General features: G+C 31.6%; 1 protein-coding gene across 2 annotated transcripts; it reads left to right on the top strand.

The window, feature by feature from the left end:
- Positions 1 to 2,198: 2,198 nt before the first annotated feature.
- Positions 2,199 to 24,908, top strand: LOC143075125 (galectin-3-binding protein A-like). 2 transcript variants are annotated; one of them, XM_076250433.1, is made up of 10 exons: positions 2,199 to 2,329; positions 8,179 to 8,263; positions 10,164 to 10,202; positions 10,693 to 10,718; positions 12,377 to 12,515; positions 15,035 to 15,216; positions 19,136 to 19,312; positions 19,888 to 20,061; positions 21,464 to 21,533; positions 22,984 to 24,908. In XM_076250433.1, exons 3-7 carry the CDS (start codon positions 10,168 to 10,170, stop codon positions 19,300 to 19,302), a joined length of 549 nt encoding a protein of 182 aa, XP_076106548.1. In that variant the 5' UTR covers positions 2,199 to 2,329; positions 8,179 to 8,263; positions 10,164 to 10,167; the 3' UTR covers positions 19,303 to 19,312; positions 19,888 to 20,061; positions 21,464 to 21,533; positions 22,984 to 24,908. The 2 variants fall into 2 exon arrangements, with proteins under 2 accessions (XP_076106548.1, XP_076106549.1); XM_076250434.1 differs by lacking the exon at positions 2,199 to 2,329 and adding an exon at positions 3,617 to 3,640.
- The last annotated feature ends 525 nt before the right edge of the window (positions 24,909 to 25,433 follow it).

Raw genomic sequence — 25,433 nt, 5'->3', positions numbered from 1 at the left:
AATACTATTGCATGATCGTATGTAAAAGAACCTTGGAATTGTTAAGTATCCCCATCTGATTAACGCCACCTCAAGAATATGCAGTTTCACAATAACTTTGAAGCCTGGTTTTGAATGCTGATAAAACAGATGTTGAAAATTTTAGATGCAAGTGGTTTAGTTTGGGTATAATAAATGATTGGTACATACTGATCTTTAAAATAAGTAAGTATTAACGAATGAACTAAAAGACCACTAACGAATGTCTGAATCATATCGATACACAGATTCATAAAGCTGATCGCAAAGGGTACGTTGTGTCGATGTCATTAGTTCTACCTCATTACGTTGTTGCTTATTGTGCTTGTTTTATAAACAATACGCATAAGTTAATTGAGTTTGTATCACATAAACATGTTTAAGCGAAAGTTTTATTTAAATATGCTAAACCATACGATTGTGCAACGAATATGTTACTGCTAGAAAATAAGTAACAATTGAAAGTTAAAATTATTATATTTGAAATAGATTCTAGTGTGAAGTTGTTTAAATCGATGCCAATATCAGATATTATTAATTAACTACACTGTTATTGGACGTAATATGATGAAAACTGCCTATGCAATATAAGGTGTAAACTCGGCCAATACAGATTTTTTTCTGTATTGGCCGAGTTGACACAAATACCGGATTTCGGATCGTCTCTAGTTTTTACATCGAAAGTCACGTTAAACACAAACTGAAAGTAAACGGTTGTTTAGAAGACGCAGTTTTTAGTCATCATAACCATGATGAAAAGTTCAGTATGGCATGTATTTAAGGCTAAAGACGGTCACATTCATTTAAAAAGCATTTTGAAAGCAGTCGATGGAATTATTTCAGGTTTGGGGAACTAGTAGATTATCCCAAAGTTCATTTCTTGACGACCTCATAGTTTCACGATGGTACAAATCGATTAACTGTTTACTTTCGGTTGTTTTTTTTTGTAAACTGTTATTTATTTTTAAACCCGAACCAGGCATATGCATTCTGTAATTATGCAAATCTTCGTTCTGTGGTCATTTGGATTAAGGATATTTTTATCATTTTCAACTCCTACATTATTTTTTGACGTTATTCAACTAGTTTTTGCATAACCGATAACACATGCAATGGCAGTACCTTTCCAATTACTATTTATGTGTTGCGTCCAAATTTAAATTGTAACATTTTATAGTTACTGGAAAGGGTAGAAAAATTCATCAGGTGAGAAAAGGCTGAAGACACCTGAAACTGGGAACAGTATATCTATGTTCCTGCCTGGAAACAGCAACATATCATTAAATATTGCATCTAATAAAATGAAACTGAGATTTGGATAGTTCCACTTCAAGGTAAAAATATTTTTCTCTTGTGAAATGAATTTACGTAAACATATCATAATAAATAAAGATTTGAGGCAGACCTTCTAGTTTCGATAGATTCATTAAGCTAAATCTGACTGATATACATGAAATACAAGGTTTAAACGAACGGTGGGTTTCTCATTCGACATGACACCTTCAATATATCTGAACGAGAAAAGAAAGTACTTTTTTTCATTTCATTTCGGACGATTCTCTATGAATTATATGGCACTTTGATAAACAAAATACAAGCACAATTAGTACCAACCAATAAATTTACTGTAAATACGTGTAGTATTAAACCCAGAACAGTACCCTCTTCAAATATCTGTTAACCAACAAATTGCCGATCAAGTCAACATATTTTGCTTTGGTCTGTTGTTAATGCGTAACTATAACTTTCAGACGAAGCGCGGTTTCTTCACTCTTAAGCTGTGCATATACTTATTTTGTAACCTGTATGGATACAAAATTTTCGTTTTTTTCGATTCAAGTGTATGATTTTAACTTTTAAAATAAATGCATGCAGTCGTGGAAATTATTTTAAATGAAGTCTGCAATAACGGCCTATGTTAAATGGAAAATAATTAAGGTAATTGGTTTCTACTCGTGCAATGACCGACTTATTAGCAAATATTTAAAGGTCTCAATAATCAATAATTTTAATAGACCCTTATATCATCTATAGAAAAATGTACGTAATGCATATTTCTCACATTCCGTCGTTACTATCAGTTTTTGTTTAAAAACGGAAGATATTGATATTTATGAGTTTCTTGGAAAAATTAAGATATGTCATTTTTTGTTATCATACATGAATACAGATAATATTTTAGTAATCAAGTAACTGTAAATGAATTATCTTGAAATAATCAAACATGGATAAAAGAGGGACGAAAGATACCAACGGGACATTCACGAAAACAATAGTTTCCTTGCGTCAAAAGCTGAAGCACAGTCCAACAGTAAGTATTTAATACTTTTTCTGTAGATAAAAATCATGATTTTTATACATTGTTTGTGTAAAAACAAATTACACTTTTGTTTTATTAAGCAAATCAGTTATTTTAAAACAATTCAAGGATGTTCTATATCGTAGAAAAGACGGAATATAGTTCAAACTTTCAAATGATAAAATAAAGTCACAACATAAAGTTCAATAAGAGACTTATATCAGGACTTTTTTTAAAATTTAGTACTTTATTTTTGTCATAACGGCTGCTAACCATATGCTGAATTTAATTGATATTTTGTTGAGGAGGGATTTATCAATCTTATATGAAATGTTACTTCAACACGGTCAGCCTACGTGTTCTTAAACGCAGTTTCGTTGCATGAATAAGAAATGGTGTTATTACATAAAGAAAATGCTATGAACATAAACGTTCTCTGTCCATACATTCCTATGTAGAGGCTTGGGCACATCTACAAGTGATTTTGTCGTTTGTTTTTGTTGTTGTCGTGGTGTTCGCCGTTTTGCTACAGTACTTGATTGCCCCATTGAGTATCATCAGCTTCTCTTTTGAACAGTCGGAAAATGTGCCATTCTGAACATATTCTCTAGACAATAATCCTTTAAATACGAATGCTTACGTCCGCATCATTTAAACTTTTACTGATATCTTTTATCTTTAAACATCTAAAAAAGGTTTGGTACATGATTTATTATGGCAAGTACACCTCCAACACTGTCACTTTAGTAGTTGAATCGATGATCAAGTAAAAATACAATTTAAAAATATCGACAAAGTAAGTATAGATTAACCTCTTGGTCTGTACTATGTTATGATCCGGCTCGTTTACCTAAACTAAGTGCAGCAAATACACATTCTGAGATCAAAACGTCACAACATGTACAACTTTGTGGAATATTCTAACTGCGATTTGCAACTATTGGATATTCCATACGTTTAACATTAAGAAATAATTCGTTTCTATTGATCAAAAGACTAGAAATTCGGGAAAGAATATAATTTCTCAATTAACCCTTGTATTGACTGACCCTTTTATAAATATATTAATGGAACGCAGTTTTTTCACAATTATTTGTGAATATGTTCTGAACGATTACGGAAGAAATACAAATTTAAACATTTCCTAAAAAATATCGAATAATGTCCTTATTGTATCATTGCTAGATACCGATACCGATAATATTTTAATAGTCAAATGAGTGTATACGATTTATTCTAAGATAAACAAACATGCAATTAGATAAAATAAAATAAAAATGTTAAGTGGTGTCAGTATCTGACGTGCAGTCCAACTGTACACCTGTAAGTACGCTACAATTTTTCAGTTGATATAATATGTTTTTTAAAATTTCATTTTTTCTAGCAAATAATAATCTTTTGTTTTATTAAATGAAACACATATACAAAGATAATTTGACGATGTTATCGATCGTACCAAATCGGAATGAGGCTCTTTATTTGTATAACAGTCGAATGATAAAAAAAAAAATCTGTGCCCTTTTTTTAAACTTTAAATTGAAAAACAAACTTTTTTAAATTTCATAAATTTAAATTTCAATTTAATTTAAAAAATTGAATTCAAATTTTAAAAATAATTACATCATTGCTTTCCTTATTGAATTTTGAAGCCTGTAGCCAAATTTCATCCATGAAACTTCAAAAATGAGCTGACAATTGCAGATTGAAGTGTTCAAAACATGCTCTCTGACAGGAACGGGGACCCAATTATTTGCCCCATTGGAACGCATTGAAAATCATAGTAAATACATAGGGTCCTGTTCAATAAATAATTTTGATAGCCACCTTGGGACTTCTGGTTCATGTTAGGCATTCATTTTGAAGTGTCTAAGTACAATCTCAGTGCTTCATGACCGGCATTCCATTGCAAAATTTTGTTTTTATTGACAACAGGGTCAGTCTGTCTACTTCCGGGAAAGAATAAAGGCTAGAATTTAGGCAATTTACTCTATGTACTGACGCCAGATTACATTTAAATCAATCAAAATTTTTACAGAAATTCTAACTAGAAAGCCTACCCTTTCAAATAAATCTACATTCAGTTACAGAACTAGTGAAATAATTACACTACACAATTTATAACAAAAGTTATATATTTTTTTAAGAACTACATTCGTGGGTACCGGACTGGTTGCCCTAACTGGGATCCTATTCCATATAATCCAAATTTCATTTATATTTTGCCAAATTGGGATTTTCTATCTTGTATGAAATAATAATTTCAAGTTTCGTCTAAAACGATATTTTCTGACAACTCGTTATGCGATTTCTACAAATTGATATGAACACCAAACCTTGTTTGTTTCGTCGACGCGTTCTTTTTAAATCTTCGATTTAATTAATTTATACGCCGCTGGGTAATATATCTTGACTTTGATAATTTGAGGCTTGTGCTGTAGAACAAGCGTGCATAAAATTAAGAAAGGAAATGGGAATGTGTCAAAGAGACAACAACCGGACCATAGAACAGACAACAGCAGAAGGTCACCAACAGGTCTTCAATCTAAATAAATAATATTTGTTCAACAACACTTTTAAAGAAGACATCTTATAACTTTCCGAATGCAAATCCTCGATTAGTCGTGATAAGGTCATGCAAACCGATCTCACGTGTATGGATATATCTTTGTATATTAATCTGGCATACTCAATTTTAATCCCGGTATCTACGATGAGCTTAATATTGAAAAAATCATACAATAATTTTTGAGTGGCTTGATTTACCACAAAGTCTCGGCTGCAAGTCAACCTTTTTTCATGTTCACTTGGTTATTCGGCCACACCAAAAAAGCTAGACGAAAAGACAAACAACATTTCGTTTTACAAAAGGCGTTAAGAAAAACAAAAGAGACATTCGGCAAGGGGTGCAACAATATGACTAAAAATACATATATCTTAGACCATTAATCCATGACGATCGCATGTTTAACGGCTAGCAGGACAAGAACAAACGTATGAAAGTGACCAAAGGAATTGAAACAAGTTTATAAAGTTATCTATCGATGTTAAAATCTCATTTGTTTTTATAAAATCATACAAAACATAAAAACAGTGAAGAAATAACATACAAATATAAGCAAACAAACCCGGGGTTCAGTCGTTATACCACCAAACCGAAAATGACCGAAAAACGGACACAGATTTTTGGACAATTTCCTGAATAAAAAACACGATTTCAAAGAAGTATTTCTAAGAAATTATTTGACTGAATGCCCTAACTTTGAATTCTTTACACCTTTGAAATGTCTGCTATTCATCTTTAATGAAATTGATTTGAAAAAAATTGTTTAAAGCTGCGGTAATTTGATTTTAAATAGATGTGTAAAAACGGCGAATATGTGTCCCCCATTGACAAAACATCCGGAAATTTTAAATACCCTTTAATCTAACTTTTCAGATGATTTTTTTTTTCAAACAAACACGTTTTCAAGCTAAAGAATATTTTGCATTTGAAGTTATCTTCATATAGAAATATCACTATACTTCAAAAACATTTAGACCTGAACATAAACTGTAGAAAACATGGAAAGATGAGGCGAAAATGAGCACCCCACTCTATGTCAATTCCGGTTGCATACGAAAAGGGATCGAAATAAATGTTTCCTGGAATCTGACAGTTAAAGGAAATTATTCCTACATTTTATTGCAGGGAGAAATGAAGATATATTTTGAGTGTTTAAAAGCAACATTATTTTTTTGTCGAGCCTGCAACTTTTGTTGCAGAAGGCTCGACATAGGGATAGTGATCCGGCGGCGGTGGCGGTGGCGGCTAGGGCGGCGGCGTTAGCTAACTCATTAAAAGGTTTATATTTTAGAAGGTGAAAGACCTGGATGCTTCATACTTTGTATATAGATGCCTCATGTTACGAAGTTTCCGTCAGTCACATGTTCAATGTCCTTGACCTCATTTTCATTGTTCAGTGACCACTTGAAAAAAAAGTTCAGAATTTTTGTAATGTTGAATTCTCTCTTATTATAAGTAATAGGATAACTATATTTGGTATGTGCGTACCTTGCAAGGTCCTCATGCCCGTCAGACAGTTTTCACTTGACCTCGGACCTCATTTCATGGATCAGTGAACAAGGTTAAGTTTTGGTGGTCAAGTCCATATCTCCATATCTCAGATACTATAAGCAATAGGGCTAGTATATTTGGTGTATGGAAGGACTGGAAGGTGTACATGTCCAACTGGCAGGTGTCATCTGACCTTGACCTCATTTTCATGGTTCAGTGGTTATAGTTAGATTTTTGTGTTTTGGTCTGTTTTTCTAATACTTTATGCAATAGGTTTACTATATTTGTTGTATGGACTGATTGTAAGGTGTACATGTCTAGCGGGCAGATGTCATCTGACCTTGACCTCATTTTCATGAATCAGTGGTCAAAGTTAAGTTTTTAAGTTTTGGTCTTTTTATCTAATATTATATGTGGTGTATGGAAATATATTATGATCTATATGTCAGTCCCGCAGGTTTATTTGACCATGACCTCAATTGCACGGTTCATTGCACAGTTTTAAGTTTTTGTGTTTTGGTCTATTTTTCTTAAACTATAAGTAGTAGGTCGACTATATTTGTTGTATGGAAACTTTGTTAGCTGTACATGTCTGCCAGGACTGGTTCATCTGACCTTGACCTCATTTTCATTGTTCATTGGTCTTTGTTCAGCTATCTTGGTTAATGTTAAGTTTATGTGACAGTTTTAATAAAGCTTTATACTTAGGACTATCAACATAATATCAATGATTAGTAAAGAAGGCGATACACGTCAGTGTGTGCACTCTTGTGTTGCTGTTGGTACACACTATATTCTATCATGATGCTGCTTGGTTTGGATTTTTTAAGAAAATTGTTTTGCTCGAATCGCTGTAGATGTCGTTTCTTAAACTAGGAATTTCTCAAATTATTAGACTGATTATGACAAAACTCGACAGTAGTGCATGAAATTGGCAGTTTTACGAAGGAAAAAATATACCATTGAGTTTTTTAAACAACAAAGTTGCAATACCACCAAAACATAGTACGGCACATCCGTTTGCATACGACAAAGGATCGAACAAAATGATTCTCCTGAATTTGACAGTTGTATGAATGTATTCCAACATTTCATTTCATTGCATTGCAGTCATATACACATATATAAGGTGTTACAAAGCACCGTTCTTTTTTTTAGTGTTTCTAAAAAATATTTTGGAGACTTGAGGTAACATGTGACATTCTACATTAATGTCTTGTCTGTAACAAATTACTTGTCTTCAATATATCAATATCAAATCGCCAATGTTGCTTTCGCTCTTTTTTTTTCGTTGGGAAATTATTTACAAACTGAGATCCCGAATCTCTCATCAAAAAATGACCGTGAATGTATTTTGGTTTGTCTGCGTTATATATGCCCCTTTTAGTCACGTTAAATACAATCTAATATACATCCCTGGCTTTCAAATACCTGAAGGAATTCAATCCAGATAAGCGCGTTGAATTTACGAGATTGTTTTATTCACTGTTATTTGTTTTTGAAATAAGTAACCGGGGAACATCTTCTAGATGGGATTGCAAAGATTTACTGGCTATCAATTGATAACTAGTCATGTATTTTTAAGTTTCTCTTTTCTACTGATAATTGACGGAATTGATTTTGTGTGATCAACTGTAAGAAGGCATGTAACGTAATTAAAAAAATACGTATACAAATAATATGAATGAAGAGTTGACTATGTTGCTATATTCAACAAAGCACCTTTTAAAAACAAATGACTAGATCTAACGTTTGTTAGACACAATGTAACAACTATAATTGTTATACAATTAAACATTCATTACAGAAACATGATAAACGGAAAGAAGATAAACAAAACTTCAACTGATACGCTGCATAAACGTCAATACTTTGTTAGATAAAACTGTAGGGTAAATATTTTACATTTAAGGATTTTGACGTTTTGTGTTAAGGATGTATTCTTCTGACGATTCAGTCTCGTTGCAATCTCGTTCTGGAATTATTTAACTCTGTACAAAAATTGTGTATTTAAAATGGAAATTTTTTGAGTTATCCAGTTTCCAAATTTTACGACCAAACAAGTCAGTCTATTTAGCCAAAAATTTGAGAAAATGGGTGAGGGGTACAAAAATGATTTTACAAGAATCATGTACATCCCATATCATTTTTGTCTTTACAAATTTCTTAAATATGTATTTTTTCATGTATAACAAAAAGGTTGAAATATTATGCATTTTGGTCTTAAAATTGAAAAAAAAAAATAAAAAAACAGCATGGTAAATTTAAAACAAAAAAGCATAAAAATATGATAAAAATTTCGTATATTAACACCTACCTGTAGTTTTTTTTTAAGTAACATTTATTCAGATTGGTCCACTGCATCTTTATTGAACGTATAAGAAAAAGTTTAATTATGGAAATGTGATTTTTTTCACGACAATAGCCCAAAAATACGTAAAAAATTGATGAAAATGGAAAAAATCATCAGAATTGTGTATTTTGAAAGGGTCGTATGCATCACGATATGTTTTTTTGTTCACTAATTATTTTTAAACAGTCTTATAAACCCATCAATCAGGTTAAGAAAAAAAGTACAATTCTAGAAATAAATATTTGGCTCCTCAGAGGTACACATCCTTAAATGCCTTTTATGGCATATTTTTGTGTGTTTTGAAATGAGTACCCTGCATAATTTAAAATTTGTTTTTACATTATGTAGAAAATCAACAATATGTAAGTTACGTCACCGTTACTTCAACGTCAAACATGTCACAAAACTTTGGTTTTATTTTATGTAAATAATATTTAGTTTTTTTAGTCTAGTATTGTAGACATGATTGAACGACTCCGATCTCATTATTAGATAATTTTATTCATTACTAATGATACTTTTATGTCTTTGAAGAGACATGTATTGTCGAAATGCGCATCTGGTGCAAGAAAATTGGTACCGTTAATTTTATTACTACCACTGGGTCGATGCCTCTGCTGGTGGACTATAAGTCCCCGAGGGTATCACCAGCCCAGTAGCCAGTACTTCGGTACTGGCATGAAAATACAGATTTTTTGTGTTATTAAAATTTGCTGATACAAAATATTATAAATTATTATAGATTAAGGAATGTATCTCTCTCATGCAAAGCTTTGATTCCTTTCACGGATTTGGCTATACTTTTTAGACCTTTTGGATTATAGCTCTTCATCTTTTATATAAGCTTTGGATTTTAAATATTTTGGCCACGAGCATCACTGAAGAGACATGTATTGTCGAAATGCGCATCTGGTGCAAGAAAATTGGTACCGTTAATTTTATTTTATCCGATTTGTTATAACAGTCTTCTGAATTGACACCAATACAGGTTTTGGAATGAAACCAATTTCCTGTAAAACGTTTATCATGTTATCAATACAATTATCTCGTATAGAACAAATCGTCTTAGTTATAGTTTGGGACACTCTGACCAATGCGTAAAGCTAACTTAAGTTGATTTAATTTAATTTAATTTAAATATTTGATCATCGAGAAATGAATGAACGCATATAATAATGTTCCAACCATTACATATACAAATAGACATGTAGAATATATATTGACATTAAATGAAACCAATTCAACAACTTGAACAACACTCAAAATTGTAACATAGACAAATGCTTCTTATACAACAACCAAAAATATACCCCAATATCATTTAGGTATATACAGTTTACACTTGATATAAAAATCATTTTCATTTATCATGTTTTGTATTATCTTAATATCGTTAAATTATATAAATCAAACAGCAATCGGTTTGTTTCTCTTTTCAGCACCATGTGGTTCCTCGTATTATTGGTGACATTACGACAGTACGTTTTAAAGCAGTCTAAATCGAACTTTTTCACTGGTTAAATATTTATTTCTAATGGTTTTATATTGGATTTGTTTGGAGCATAACTTATATCAATTTTTATGCTATGTATTTATCCCTATCATCCCTTCAATAAACTGATTGGTCTGCAACTTTTGGATGCACACATTAATGTTTGATAAGAAAAACGAAGTTCACTTTTATTAATAGTTCCTGTTTATTATAACATCTGTATTATTATTCATATCAGTCAAATTGAACATTCTTGCATAATGTTGAATGTATAATAGTTACAATTAGTTATCAAACGCAGACTGAACACAACTTGGCAATGACTGCTCAGTGGTGCTATTTTCCGAAATATAAAATAAAAAAAGATTTTAACACTTAAGTTAGAAATATTGTTTTATAAATTGAAAAAAATAAAAATCCAAAAATCCACAAAAATCGTTGAAATTAAGCGTTAAACCATAAATCTTATATTTTAGGACCGGCGTTGCCAGCACGTCACAAGGTAACTTATATAAACATTTACTAAGATTTGTCAAAAAAAATTTCTTTACTTTCAATATTAAATCAATATGGTTGACAAAGATCTCAAATAGTCATCCATGTCATATTTCGGGGACTAATTTGAAATTCATTTTAAAGTTTTCATTTTAGACTACGGCCAATTTTAACACTTCCGATCGTATTAATCAACTTTCTCAAATCAATGTCCAATTTTGAATTCTGTATTTGAAGTCTTTTTTTAGACGTTGTACAGTAACATTTGTTACAAGATTAATATAGATACCGTGAAAAGTACAAAGTAAACTAACTTTAACCAGTTGAAACTTAACATTTCTTCAAACGTCATCATTTTGGAATAGGAAATACAATGAGTTAAACAAACGACAATCAAAGTGATGATAACAAGGACGAATGACATGTATGACGTGTTATTTTTGTCCGAGGTACTGACATGATTAATGACAAACATTTCTAAAACCATCCGTTTAGGAATTAAAAACATTAATAAGTACTAAAGTTTCAACTCCGTCAGGTAAAATTGACCGTAGATGGATTTAGCTATGTTTGAGGTACATTTTGGTTATATTATGTTACAGCTCTTAAACTATTTTTGTTCGCACATACATGTATCCTAAGCTTTCAAATATTTGACTTTTAGCGTTGCTGATAAAGGTTAATCCAGAAAAAAAACGCTTAGGACGCATGCAATTAATCACTCGTTGCTTTCATTATTTACTTATTTGAGATTAAGTTGCTTCGTAGTTATTTTAAGATATGATTTTTATTTTCTTCCTTTTAAACTCCGTTACTTATAAACTGTCTATTCATCACAGTCTTTGAAAAAAGATTGTTACTTAAAAAGAGAGAAATAAACATCCTTAAATATGAAATCATTTCTTGAATTCTGTGTTTTGTCCTTGTGTACTTTAGAAAAAAAATCAGACATTGATCTGAGTAACCATTATCTAAGGATGTTAAGAGTGAATTTGTTTTACATATTCATATTATTTGCAGACACGAATCATTGAGTTGTTTTTTGTTTTAAGCATTCAATAATTTATACATTGCTAGTTTTTTTTAATTAACCTTTGATTTACGAGAATTATGTTTATAATTCTGCATAAACTTTTTGTTTGTTTTATTTTCTCTTCATTTTAATTCATGTTTGAATTTATGATATCTTTCACAAACAACTTATGTCAACTATCTGAGCTTTCCTTTCTTCCTTTCTTTGATTTACTTTGATGACTGAAAACGTATCTTTATATGTTATCATATGTAGTCTAATAAAAATCAAGCATTTACCATACAGATATATATCAATCATAATCAGTAAAACATAGATTGAAGATAAATAAACTATCAAAATAATATGAGAGCATTTTGGGTAAGAACGAGAATTGCCTTGCAGATGTGTACCTGTTGACCTGTAAACAGTTCGAGAGAGTATGTAGCAACATAAGTCACAAGTGCCTGTGTAGTCGAAACAACTCGTAGATGAATCCGAGTATGCCCTTCGACAAGTAAAAAAATGAATAAGGAAAACTGAGCCTTACTTTTTCAGCTGATAAAATCCATAATGTTTACACGTGTTTTATTGTAGTAAATTGAGATCTTGCTTTTAAACAAAGAAATTCATGTGACTTACTTCTTTCATAGACAGTATACGTTTAGTTGATGGGTCGTATTCATCGGAAGGAAGATTAGAGATTTATCATAACGGTAAATGGGGAACTGTCTGTGACGATGGTTTTAATTGTGCTGATGCAATGGTAGCTTGTCGCCAACTTGGCTACAGGTAAAATGTATATGTACGGTTATCAAATACATATACACGCAATCACCAAAACAATTTTCTTACACATAACAAATCATAAATAATAAAACAATATTTTACTGTACACTTATATACATGGGTACCTACTAAAAGGATGTGTTTTTGTTCATAATTGTATTGTCAGAAACTTACGACCGCGCTACATTATATATTGTGGTAAAATTGAGAATGGAAATGGGGAATGTGTCAAGGAGACAACAACCCGACCATAGAAAAAAACAACAGCAGAAGGTCACCAACAAGTCGTCAATGTAGCGAGAAATTCCTGCACCCGGAGGCGTCCTTCATCTGGCCCCTAAACAAATATATACTAGTTCAGTGATAATGAACGCCATACATATTTCCAAATTGTACACAAGAAACTGAAATTTAAATAATACAAGACTAACAAAGGCCAGAGGCTCCTGACTTGGGACAGGCTTCAAAAATGCAGCGGGGTTAAACATGTTTGTGAGATCTTAACCCTCCCCCTATACCTCTAGCCAATGAAGAAAAGTAAACGCATAACAATACGCACATTAAAATTCAGTTCAAGAGAAGTCCGAGTCTGATGTCAGAAGATGTAACCAAAGAAAATAAATGCTCTATAAAGAATATTTCCATAAAAAAATGGATGTGAAATACCTGAACGTATAAGAAGTCTGCATGTTGAGCTATATTTACGAATGATGTCCTTATACTGATGATAAAATTTAGTAAATGTTTTGAGTAGTTTGTGATATCGAAAACAATTTCAGTAATACATAAATTTCTCTCGTTAAAATCTAAAACATTGTTACATACACGAGCGAATCGTACAAGTTGAGATATATAAACACCGTAAGATGGTGACAAGGGAACGTCACCATCTAAAAATTGATAATTAACAATAGAAAATGAAAAATCATCTCTTTCATCATAAATTTTAGTATTCAGCTTTCCGTTAGAGATATAGATATCAAGATCGAGGAAAGGGCAGTGGTCATTGTTAGTATTAGCTTTATTTAAAGTAAGTTCAACAGGATAAATTTCTTTGATATAAAGATCGAAGTCGTCATTACTGAGAGACAAAATATCATCCAAATATCTAAAAGTATTATTAAATTTGTTTATCAGATGTTGTTTCGATGGGTCTTTGCTTTTTTTTGTCATAAATTGTAACTCATAGCAATACAAAAACAGGTCCGCAATAAGTGGTGCACAGTTAGTCCCCATTGGAATTCCGATAACCTGACGATATACGGAATCCCCAAAGCGAACAAATATTTTATCTAGTAAAAATCAAGGGCATATATAGTATCAAAGCATGTCCAACTGACATTGTTTTTTTGTTTATTGCTACTAAAAAATGGTAGAATATTTTCGTTTCTAAAATAGCTCAATCGTTCTATACAAGACATTGAAACTCGTATTCGTATATGCATATATGACAGTACCAATTACACCAGGACAATCAAATACAACTCAAGAAAAAAAAAAAACAATTTAATCTAATGACAGCTTTTTTCCTATGTCCAATTAAGATGTTTGGCGTAAAGCAGATAAGCATTTCGGGAAACGCTAACGCTGTCAACGCGAAAGCTAGCGACGTAACATGTCTCGATTCATGCGCCTTGACTTGAATCTTATATATCGACTGATGAGATTTAAACATTGAGATTACAGTATGTATGAGTAAGAATTGTTTTGCATCTTTTGACCGTCATGGTAAATAACTGTATGATAAGTTAAAATGATGCTTGACCAAGTGATTAGAGCCATGGGAAAGAATGAAAGCAAATACATGTGGGCGGTTAGCTTTGTGTTGTGTTGATAATCTTCAAAGCAAAATCAATAAAGATGAATTTAATATAATTTACAATAATCAAGAATGAACGTATTGCACATACCAGGCTTCAAATGGTTTGGACACGTTTTTCCTTCACAAGACTTTGAAATCAATGCCGCTCGATGAGTTCAAGAATTCGAAATAAACTATGTAGTTTTTGTTTTTATAATTTTTTTAGTTTTTAGACATATTTCAAATTATGTGAACTGATGCTTTCTTTGTGATTAGTACAGTGGAGAACCGTTTTAATTTTGTATATAAAATACACCAATGCTACTCTTTAAAGAAGTAAACATATTCTTTAATATCTATTGACGTAATGAGCCTCTTTTATTGACGTGTTGATAAAACCTAACACACTGAAATTAAACTTGCTTTAACTAATTCTGTATATATAGTAAATGCACACACAATGTTCTCTAATTTAATGAATAATGATAACGTGTCAGGTCTTTATAATAAGTTAATAGATGTATATTATTCGATATAAAAGATTATCAATCGACCATGGCATATTTATTTCAATACATTTTACAAATTCTACACTTTGAAAATATAATTTTTTAACACCCAGAAAAAATATGATCAATATTCCTGAAAAAAAATCAACATGGATTGATTATGCCATTTTGCTTTTAGGCAATTCTTTTTTTTTTTTGTTATCTTTTACCAGTATAGGAGTATCCTTGGGTAACTCAGTAAGTCATGGTCTTAGCACAATTTGGCTGGACGGCGTCCAGTGTAGTGGCTCGGAGAGTACCATAGCAGAATGTCGACATAATGCATGGGGAGTTCATGACTGTCATCATTATGAAGATGTCGGAGTACGTTGCTTTAGATTGAAAGAAAGTTGTGGTAAGTAAAATTAGCTCATTTGAATCAAAAGGGCCAGTGTAAGTTTTTTTTTTTGTCACTGAGCGTCTGTCGTCTGTCATTGTCGTCGTTGTTAATCATTCATTAAAAATTAAAATTTGTTTTTCTTTCTGAAACAACTCATTAGACGACTACAACTATGCCACAAACGTCACTGGCATTACAACATTAATTGCTTATTTTGCCAGCCATTCAATAAAGATGCCTATTATAGATTATAGATCATGAATGCAATTGAGGAGAATTAGGTTGATTTTAAACATTGAGTATACTAAAGGTTACAATGTATATTCGGAACACTTGCTTTATGATTCTATCGACGGTAACGCTTGCTTTCAGATACGCCTAGGCGGTTGCTTTCAGATTGGTCAAAATAAAAAAAAAACATTTGGTTTTTTTGTATTTAATTTAAAAAGGAACAGTCTTTTAAATTAATTGTCAATTTGTATATAAAGATGGTGGTATGCAGCAAATATATATAAAGGACAAAACAATAATCAGCCAGAAAATATTTACAAATTGTGAAGTGGCTGCATTAATCTTTATCACATTACAGGAGTTTTTGCCGTTGAAATTCAATTTATTCAATTTAGTCAATTTTGCATTTAGAAAGAAATCACGATAAATAGAACGTAACTGAAAACGAAAACAATATTATCACTAAATAAGATCTGCAGGCGAAAGATATCACAGGGACACTCAAACTTATTCAAAAAACAATCCATATCTTTAGATAACCTTGCAGCAGTGTTATTGGGCTTTAAAATATTTTTTTTTTTAACCAAATGAGAATATTGCTGGAGAGTTTGACATGGTTAAGAATGTTAAGCCTAAAATATCGAATTCGCCAGCCCATGAATTTGGGGAATATCCTCAAAATTGGTATTACACCAGTCATTAGAACCAACACTGAACACTAAATTCGAATTGAGCAAAGCTTTTAGTTTAGAAGCGTTTTCAAAATACTAGTAAACGAAGTCTCATGTCCAAGCGAGTTTCTACCATTTAGACTGAGCGTGTGAATTCGAATGTCTCATCCTATCTTCGAACATGTTTTATATGCAAACAGTATTTTCTAGAATATCTGACGAAATAACGTTGAATCAAAGCAGAATGAGGAATCCTATGTAAACCCCTATTTCATTCAAGAAAGAAGAGACTTGTCTCTTTGTAAACGCTTTATTAAAATCAAATCATAGGTGAACTAATGTCGCTTTAAAATGGTATTTTGTAACGATTTTAGTACAGTATTGAAAAAAAGTAGACGAAGATAACCTTTAAAAGAAAACATCTATAAAGTATTCGAACATGACAAATGTAGCCATTTGCTAATCAAAGGAGTGTATGCCAGTGGATGAGACTTCGGCGGATGAGGATACAAACCCCAAGACTGGAATGTTACACTATATACCCTGTCTGAGACTTGAATACCATTTGATATGTCGATGTCGATTACATACTTAAAAAGACCAAAACACGAAACATGTTTACAAACACAACTTTGAAATTTGAGCAGTATGAACCTCTCACTAAATGAAAAACTGATAGTCATATCATATTGTCCGAGATGGGAAACTGATCTTGGTTCACATGTGTGAACCAGAAATGTTGCTCCAGTTAGTACAAACTCGGTGATAAGTCTTTTTTTGTGATTGAACATTTGAGGAAAAGAGGATATTCTATGGTTACGGCAATTTAAACTTACACGTCGTCATCTATGCAAAAGATATCTGAAAAAAGGTCAACCAATCGCTATGACGTCTATGGAATTTTTGAAAGGATTGCTTGAATATTGAAACTTTGAATATAAAAAAAGAAGATATGGTATAATTGCCAATGAGAAAACTCTCCACAAGAGACCAAAATAAAACAGAAATTAACAACTATAGGTCCCCGTACGGCCTTCACCAATGAGCAAAGCCCATACCACAGAGTCAGCTATAAAAGGCCCCGAAATGATAATGTAAAACAATTTAAAAGAGAAAACTAACGGCTGTATTTATGTATAAAAATATGACGAAAAACTAATTTTTAACACATAAACAAACGACAACCACAGGCTCCTAACTTTGGAATGGGCACATACCTACGGATTGTAGCGAGGTTTGACATGTTAGCGGGAGTCAAATCCTCCCCTAGCCTGTGGTGTAACAGTACTGAACCCCTTTATATTTTTCCTTTAAAGTATCAATCATTTAACAAGGAAATAATAACGAAATGCAATATTGAATATCGTATCAATGAGTAGCTATGTTTCCTATATACAGACAGAAGTATATACAGGCGATGATGGAAGATCTTCCTTCGACCAATTTTCTCAATCGTGTTTGCATGTAGTTCAAGATATGAGACAGACTTAACTGCAGGGTTTCCGCTGGCGAATTTTCGAAAAAATAATAAGTGTGGCGATAAAAATGTGTCATTTGCGAAAGAATTTGGCGAAAGAAATATATATAACGATTTTTTTTTCTCCATCTTTTTTATTTACTTTTTTTTTATTTTCTCGGACTTTACCTGATCAGACAATACTCAGAATTTACCTTGACCTCATTAAGATTTGGATAGAAAATCAATAATCTGCCGATTGCATTTTATAGCTATCGACAACAAAGGACTAATTAATAAAGGTGTTGATTAAATTGTTTGACAAAATGATATGGTGGTTAAATGGCTTCCGCTAATTGTCACATACAGGATTTATTTACCACTTTGCGTCGCACGTGTTTGAAGCTGGCAAACTTTTGACCTCTCTTCTCCTTTTAACGATAGTTTAGAAAAGAAAGCTGTTGTTGTGACGAAAAATATTCAAAAGCAAGAAAAATCTCCGATTAAAAACTTTGATTATCCTTTGACTTTTTTATATAGATATTTGATTAGGGGGACTTCTTTAAAGTCGTTTGAGTGACACACGTGTTTCAGGCATAGTTTTACATCTCAACTTTTTCATTTACTATGGTCAAGAAAAAAAAACTGCCGTTATGAAGAAATATATCCAAAAGGTTGGGAACAACCCTTCGAATGGGAGTAACCCTCCAATGTAATGACAACACATGAAACGAGGGATCAATTTCATGTGATAAAAGCTTTTGTTTTGTTTTAAAACCATTACTTAGTACAAAGGGCACATCAGTATTTTTATTTTAAAGGAACTTTCGGAATTCCCAACGAACTAGACTGGTATTAAATGATGAAAAGATGTCCATGAATTTTGTTATATTCCAGGACTTATTTCTGCTTTATTATTAAAGTATAATCCTACTCATTTAGAAAAGTTTTTTTAAAATACGATGATTCCCCCCCCCCTTTTCAGTTAAAAAAAAATTCTGTTGTTTTATAGTAAAAGTTTAGTGTTCATTCATTACAGTGTAGACTGTAAAATAAGTTTGAGAGAATAATCATAGACACAATGAGGCAAATTCATTTTATTTAAGAGAAGGGGGGGGAGGAGTTCGAAAAAAAGGTAAATTTAAAACGAAAAATATATTTATGTTAATTGGCGAAAAAAATAATACAGTGGCGAAAAATATATTGTTTTGGCGAAAGAGGTGGCGAAAAATAATATTGACACAGGGGAAACCCTGCTTAACTGCATCTGTTTCATTCTTTGTTTTACGTTCTATGATACGGTATTGGTGCGTTCGACATAGTCACTAACCTTTAATTGTTAATTGAGAGGTATCCTCTATATAACGGAAGGACATTGTTTCAAGCTGGTGTTTTCAATATATTCAGAATGGGTCGAACTGCAAAAGAATATGTCGATAGTTGAAGTCATTTTGAGTTTTGGATATATTTGTCTCATCGAGCAAAACTCTCTTTTATTTTTAGCGAATTGATCAGCAGATGGTTGGTTTAGGAAGCAGATTATATTAAGGTAAAAATTTTAATTGTATTTTTCTAGTACCAACCAGTGGTGGTTGGAGTCCATGGTCAGAATGGAGTACCTGTACAATAACATGTGGAGGTGGTCTTCAACGAAGATCACGTGATTGCAATAACCCTCGTCCTGGTTATGGCGCGAACTACTGTGTAGGAGCATCAGTTGCAAATCAAGTCTGTAACCATTAGTGTTGTGCTGGTAAGTTTTTTCTTCCACAAGATCTATCATATAAGATGATATTGTGTGTAATGATAATGACCTGACCAGAAAAGAAAGATATGTATTTGCAGAACGTTTGCTTTGAAAGAGGTTTAACATTTAATAAAAATTTGCCTAGTGCTAGTCCAACACATACACATAAACAGACAGGTATGATAAAATCACAATGTGATTCACATTGATGTACAGATAAATGTTATGATGTACTCGTAGTTACATTGCAACAAATTGTGTCTACAGTATTACAATGATCTATCGTTGAAATGAATATATTTTTGATAATATGTTTTTCGTATGTCTATAGAAGCAGTTTCTTTGAAATTTATATTTGTGCATTCGTTATTTTTATATTAAACATTTGTTTTTCATTGATAAGTTTTCCAATCTTGAAATAACGTAGACTTCTGAAATTGTTTGTGACTTTTTAATGCTGTCTAATGAACGCTACATGTAACCTACATTGTATTTCAAGTTTTGATAATTGAATTGCAAAATAAATTGTTCATGAATCAGCAAACGTTTTAATATATTTATATCATATTGTATCTACCAAGCTCCGGTGAATGGTGAATGGAGTAACTGGTCAGTATGGTCTACCTGTACAGCAACATGCGGAGGTATTCAACATAGATCTCGGAATTGCACAAATCCACTTCCTCGTGATGGCGGGAAATATTGTGAAGATGTATCATTTGACAATCGTGTCTGTAACAATGATTGTTGTACCGGTAAGTTTTGCTTCTATCAGAGCACTATTCATTTTAGATATCCTTGCAAGTTATTTTTGATTTTATGATTTTGCATTGCAATAAGGTGAACTTAATTATTGCTTTTACAATCTTAATCTAAACATTGCATATCTGTGTTCCAAGTTTACAATAGTTTTACAATTAACAGGAAAAACACTCATAATTGATGTTCTATTTTAAAACATACAAACGCAAAAGACAAACAAAAACAGTTAAACTAATCAATTCAATCAATTAAACCTATTACGTTCAGTCTTATTGAATCAAATTGAACATGTTATATATAATGTATAATAGTATCATAAATGTTTTGTATTGTTTTAGTATTTAAAAAGTTTGTTTGCTTATGCTTATACTAAGAACAGCAATGCATTTGAAAGCTTGCTTATTTGTTATTTGTTAATCTTGAGTCATGATTCTATTTGTACTAAATATAGTTTGCTTGGCTCACATTGTATTTTTACTGATATTTAAATTGTTTTTCCTGTGTTAAGATGAACAATTATATCAATGTCTCAGTATTTTTGATAACGTTAATTTATCTGCGCTTCTTTCAACTGAACAATTAAATCGTAAATTTTGTTAATAATCTTTTCCTTACTACCAGAAAATATTTGACTTTTGTATCTTTTATTTTTGTTTTCAATATCTTTACAGCATAGATTTGTAAATATAATTTTTTTTATGTCTTGTTTTCAATGATTGAAATTTTCAAGGAGAGATATTTCTTTGATAATGAAACATTTAACGGCCGACAAACCTGTCTTTCATAAAAAAAATTACCATTAGAATGTCAGGGTAGGTGAGCTTATATAAGTTGTCTTCCTTTTATGTTTTTTTTCAAATTATAATTTAATACGCCAGACGTGTATTTCGTCTACATAGGACTGATCTGTGTACTCATATCGAAATAATTAGAAAGCCAAACAAGTACATAGTTGAAAAGCATTGAGGACCCAAAAACTCCAAAAAGTTGTGCAAAATACAAAATAACGATCTGAATCATCCGCTTGACAAGATAATTCGTTTTGATATTCGTTTGAACTATCATACATGTAGCAATCGGATATTTCCGCCTATTCGTAGATCAATCATGTCTACATTGTTGATAATGCTTTTGCGTTTCTGAAGCAGGAAAAGAAGGCCGAACCTAATTAATTTTCATCAAGGTGTCAATTACTTCTGTAGTAGAGATGAATATAACAATAAAACTAGTATAACTTTTACAAAAGATCCTGAAATAAAAGATGACAAATTTTCTTCATATTAGCCTTTTTCCCCTATTGTACAAATTAAGTAGCTACCAAATAATGTACTTTCAAATAATATATTTATCATACAGATCTGTAGTATGTTCATTTTTTATTTCGTTATTGGATAGAATTTTCCCTCTGCCAAAGTAAGAAACAAAAGCCAATAGATTGGAAGCAGCCAGTTAATGGTTAAAAAAAGTGAGTAAATTTGAATATTTTTAACAACATTGATTTGGAGAGGCATCAAAACTAATGACTTAATGAATATATGAATAACTGACATGCCTGTAGCACAAAGTCTGCAACCTTTCCTTGGAAAGAATATTCGATTTTGTTCTTTGACTCTTTTGATTGATCTTAATTGAGGTTAAAATATATTGATACTGTTTTCGAAATATGAGATAGACCAGTTATATAACGCACTACGTAAAAGCTATACGTAATTAATTACACCCTCATGATGAAAACATTACTTTGATCCTAACGTTCCAGTACTTTATTTTTTCATTTTTTTGAAAAATTGATTTGGCAGTGTAATTTTTTAATCTTTATTATTTGAGAAGTAGGGGCTTTCGATTTAAAGTCAGTGGTTAACTGAATTGATATTGTGAATACTCATAAATCGAAATAGATATCGACAAACGATCATTTTCATGTTAATATTCTTGTAGTATCCCCCTTTGCTTAAAATTCTGCTTTTGATTGACCTTGTTGTAGTAAGCGTTTCGGATGCCCTTATGTTATAAAGGGATGTTTTTATATAATATTTTGTATATTGTATGTTGCACCGAAAAATGTTTTTAAATAGCTAGCATTTATTTATCTAAGTATCCAAACTGACTTAGAAGTATGTATATAAATAAAAATATGTCAAAAAAAACGTGTGTATCTACGACTGCCAGTTTACAAGTATATAAATCTTTTTAATTTCTCTCTTTTAATGTTATATCTGTGATCCGGGTAGTGCGATACTACGATGTCTAATAAATGTAATGTCTATACAGGAGGTCTACAGCAGGATTTTTAAGACTTTTCACACATTTTTAGTTCTGCAGGTAATGGATGTATTTATGTGGACTTAAAAAAAAAAAAGAATATAGGAGCATTAGTTAAGGATCAAAACCCGATCGTGTGAGGGCTGTATAGCCAGACAAGGTCGTTAAAAACTTACATCATTTAACACAAATGTTGATAGGTAATGCAGCTCTTTTTCGAGATATTAATGTTAAAAAAAGAAAAGAAATCTATAATCTGCTTATTTTTTTATGAACGACCTTTTATGATGAGTTATTGAAGTATAATATGAAAAGAAAATCGGTTTTAATTGGGAAAATTTCACTCTGTGTCTGTGCACTTACACTGTAACCTAACAAGTTTTCAAAGTAAATGTGTACAAAAACATTGCAGTGACATAGTAATTCATGAACTAGATAAAATCTTATGTTACATTTTCACAAGGAGACATTAGGTAACAGACAATGAAACATTTGGTCAACGACACACATAACACGATAGGCGTTTAGATTAATATATACCATATACAGGTTTTTATATTTGTTCTACCCGATGCAACACAATAAATGCCATTCTTTATATTTTTTCTAAATCTTTGTCTTTTAATTAGAAGTACACTATTTGTGTTTTACAGATTTTGTGGGATTTAGCAGGTGTTATGGAAGGGATAACATGTACATTGTGTACCAAGTGTCTGTACCAAGTCAGGAATATGACAGTTGTTTGCCATTCGTTTGATGTGATTCATGTGATTCTATCTATGTTACGGTCTCCAATACACAAAAAGAAGAAATAAAAATGGCAACCCGTCACTTGAATATACATGTATACATATAACTGTTACCATACATATTTCCCCTTATTGCTTTGCTATCAAACTTTGAAGATCACTGAGCAAAATATGAAGAATATTTTTTTGGTCCCTCCATTAAGAATTATCTTCGACGTATTTTGCTCTTATTTTTGATATTCTATTTGTGTTGTCTATTGTTGTCTTCTTATATATATGATCATGTCACCACTAAAGGTCTGAACATGTTATCAATATAAATTAGAAAGTAAACTTAATTTCTGGTCAAACTCACCAATGTCGGTGAAAGATAACTACGCATAATTCCCCGTAAATTTATTTAAAGACACGCGAAGCACTTTTAATAAAAAAAAATAACGATATGGATGTTAACAACGATCAAATTGATACTATTTTTAGACTCTATAAATTTAAATGTGATTCTTTAAACTTGTTTTTTTTATGAATAAAGCTTTTGGTTCATCATTGTATTTAGGACGTTAAATGTTGTCATTATTCATTTAAACATTGATTTTATTTTTGATAATATAAAACATAACTGAAAATGTATTGTTATCTTGGGTACTATAGCCAACAACAAATTGAACAAATACATATACTGTAGAATGATTTTCTCAGAGTGCTTATGCAATCTGAATCCTGGAACGGGTTGATGAAGGTTTATCGCTTGACATGTTTGTCTACGATCCGCAAGGAAATGCTGCCATATGCAGTAGTTGGGATAAAGTTGCGAAAACTATCAAATTGGTCAAATGTGTCCTTTGTCCTTTTATCATTCATAGGTTTCGGTAGTTAGTTGCAGTATAACAAGAGTTTTAAAGCGCATTGCAATTCAATATTTGAGTTTATTGTTATGCTGTGTCGTTACATTACTTTTCACTGTTAAGCAGATTGTGCTCTAAGAAACAAGTTAAATGTACCGTATTTTTCTTGTGCCTTTCTGAAGGAAGGACCCAGTAACCCAAAGTTTGTCGTTAGTTACTGTCGGCCATATTTATTGTTCGTGTATTGCTGTAGTATACATCTAACTGAAACTAGTTCTGACATCCAGGCATACGGTCACAAAATTACTTGGAGTAAGAAATTTGTGCTGGAAACACCAAATAAAGTATTTTAATTTCTTGATTTCTGAGTATGAGTATGATAATATATTGCTGCAACGCTTGGTAATCAATGCAAGTTGCTCTATTAAAAACCATACCACATCTTCTTACATTGATATTTGTGTTTGTCGTTATTTGCAGTACTGTTCATTTTTTTAGAGGTTAAATTGCATCCTTATTTTGTACAAACCAATCTAAGGGTTAGAACTATGTATACAGTTGAAAAGCATGTAGTTGTTGTAAACCACTTAATGTCTTTAGCAACAATATCCAGAACTGGGTACAGCTTTTTGGCATTTTTAACTATCTTGATTTGATCGTTACTGATGTGTCTTTTGTAGACTAAACGCGCGTTTGATGTACATAATGGTTGTTTCTGGTGTGTTTGTTGAGTTTATTAAGCGTGATTTATCAATAGTTACTGATAACCTTTCATAATTTTATTCTTGTGGTGAATTATTTTTATAAGCTTATTAATATACATTATTCACAGCTTATTTTATGTTTCATTGCATTTCATCAAAAGCATTTAAAAAGGATTTATTAGATATGTTTATGCATTCTTAACTTATTGGTTTACAATCGTATATTTAATGTCGAATAATATCATATATAGTACAGCTGGCAATAAATAGATTCCTGTCATACACTATTCATCGTAGTTATTTTTCGCCACTATGTAATGGGACACACTGTTTGATGTTCATCTTACAAACCACAGATTAGTCATGTGGTTGTGTGGTAAAATAGTATATCGAGATCAAAGTGAATGAGTATATAAAACTAAACAAAAATGAAGAAATTTCTTAATTTTTCGCAGGTGAAGTTTGTCGAGGTAGTTCTAAAATATGGATACGAAAAGAGGCAGAAAAAGACCTGAAATTATATCAAACGAAAACTCTTCGTGACATTCGCATTAAATTAAGCAAAATAAATTCATATAAATGTTGATTTTATTTGGGAACCAGTGGAGATTTACATAAGTCGTATCAGATATTGTTCCATGAGGCAACTTAACATCAACACATAATTTGGCTAATTTTACGTTATCAGCAAAAACTTTTCTAAGTATCATAAATAAGTTCACGACAACATGTACAATCACATCCTCTTTCACCTATTGTGACCTTGACCTACCAAAGGAAATGAGACCTACTAAAGGTGGCCCTT

This window comes from Mytilus galloprovincialis, chromosome 5, assembly GCF_965363235.1.
Source record: "Mytilus galloprovincialis chromosome 5, xbMytGall1.hap1.1, whole genome shotgun sequence".
Taxonomy (NCBI): Eukaryota; Metazoa; Mollusca; class Bivalvia; order Mytilida; family Mytilidae; genus Mytilus; species Mytilus galloprovincialis.
The sequence above is the reverse complement of the archived record's forward strand: the minus strand, read 5'-3'. Positions and strand labels throughout refer to the sequence as shown.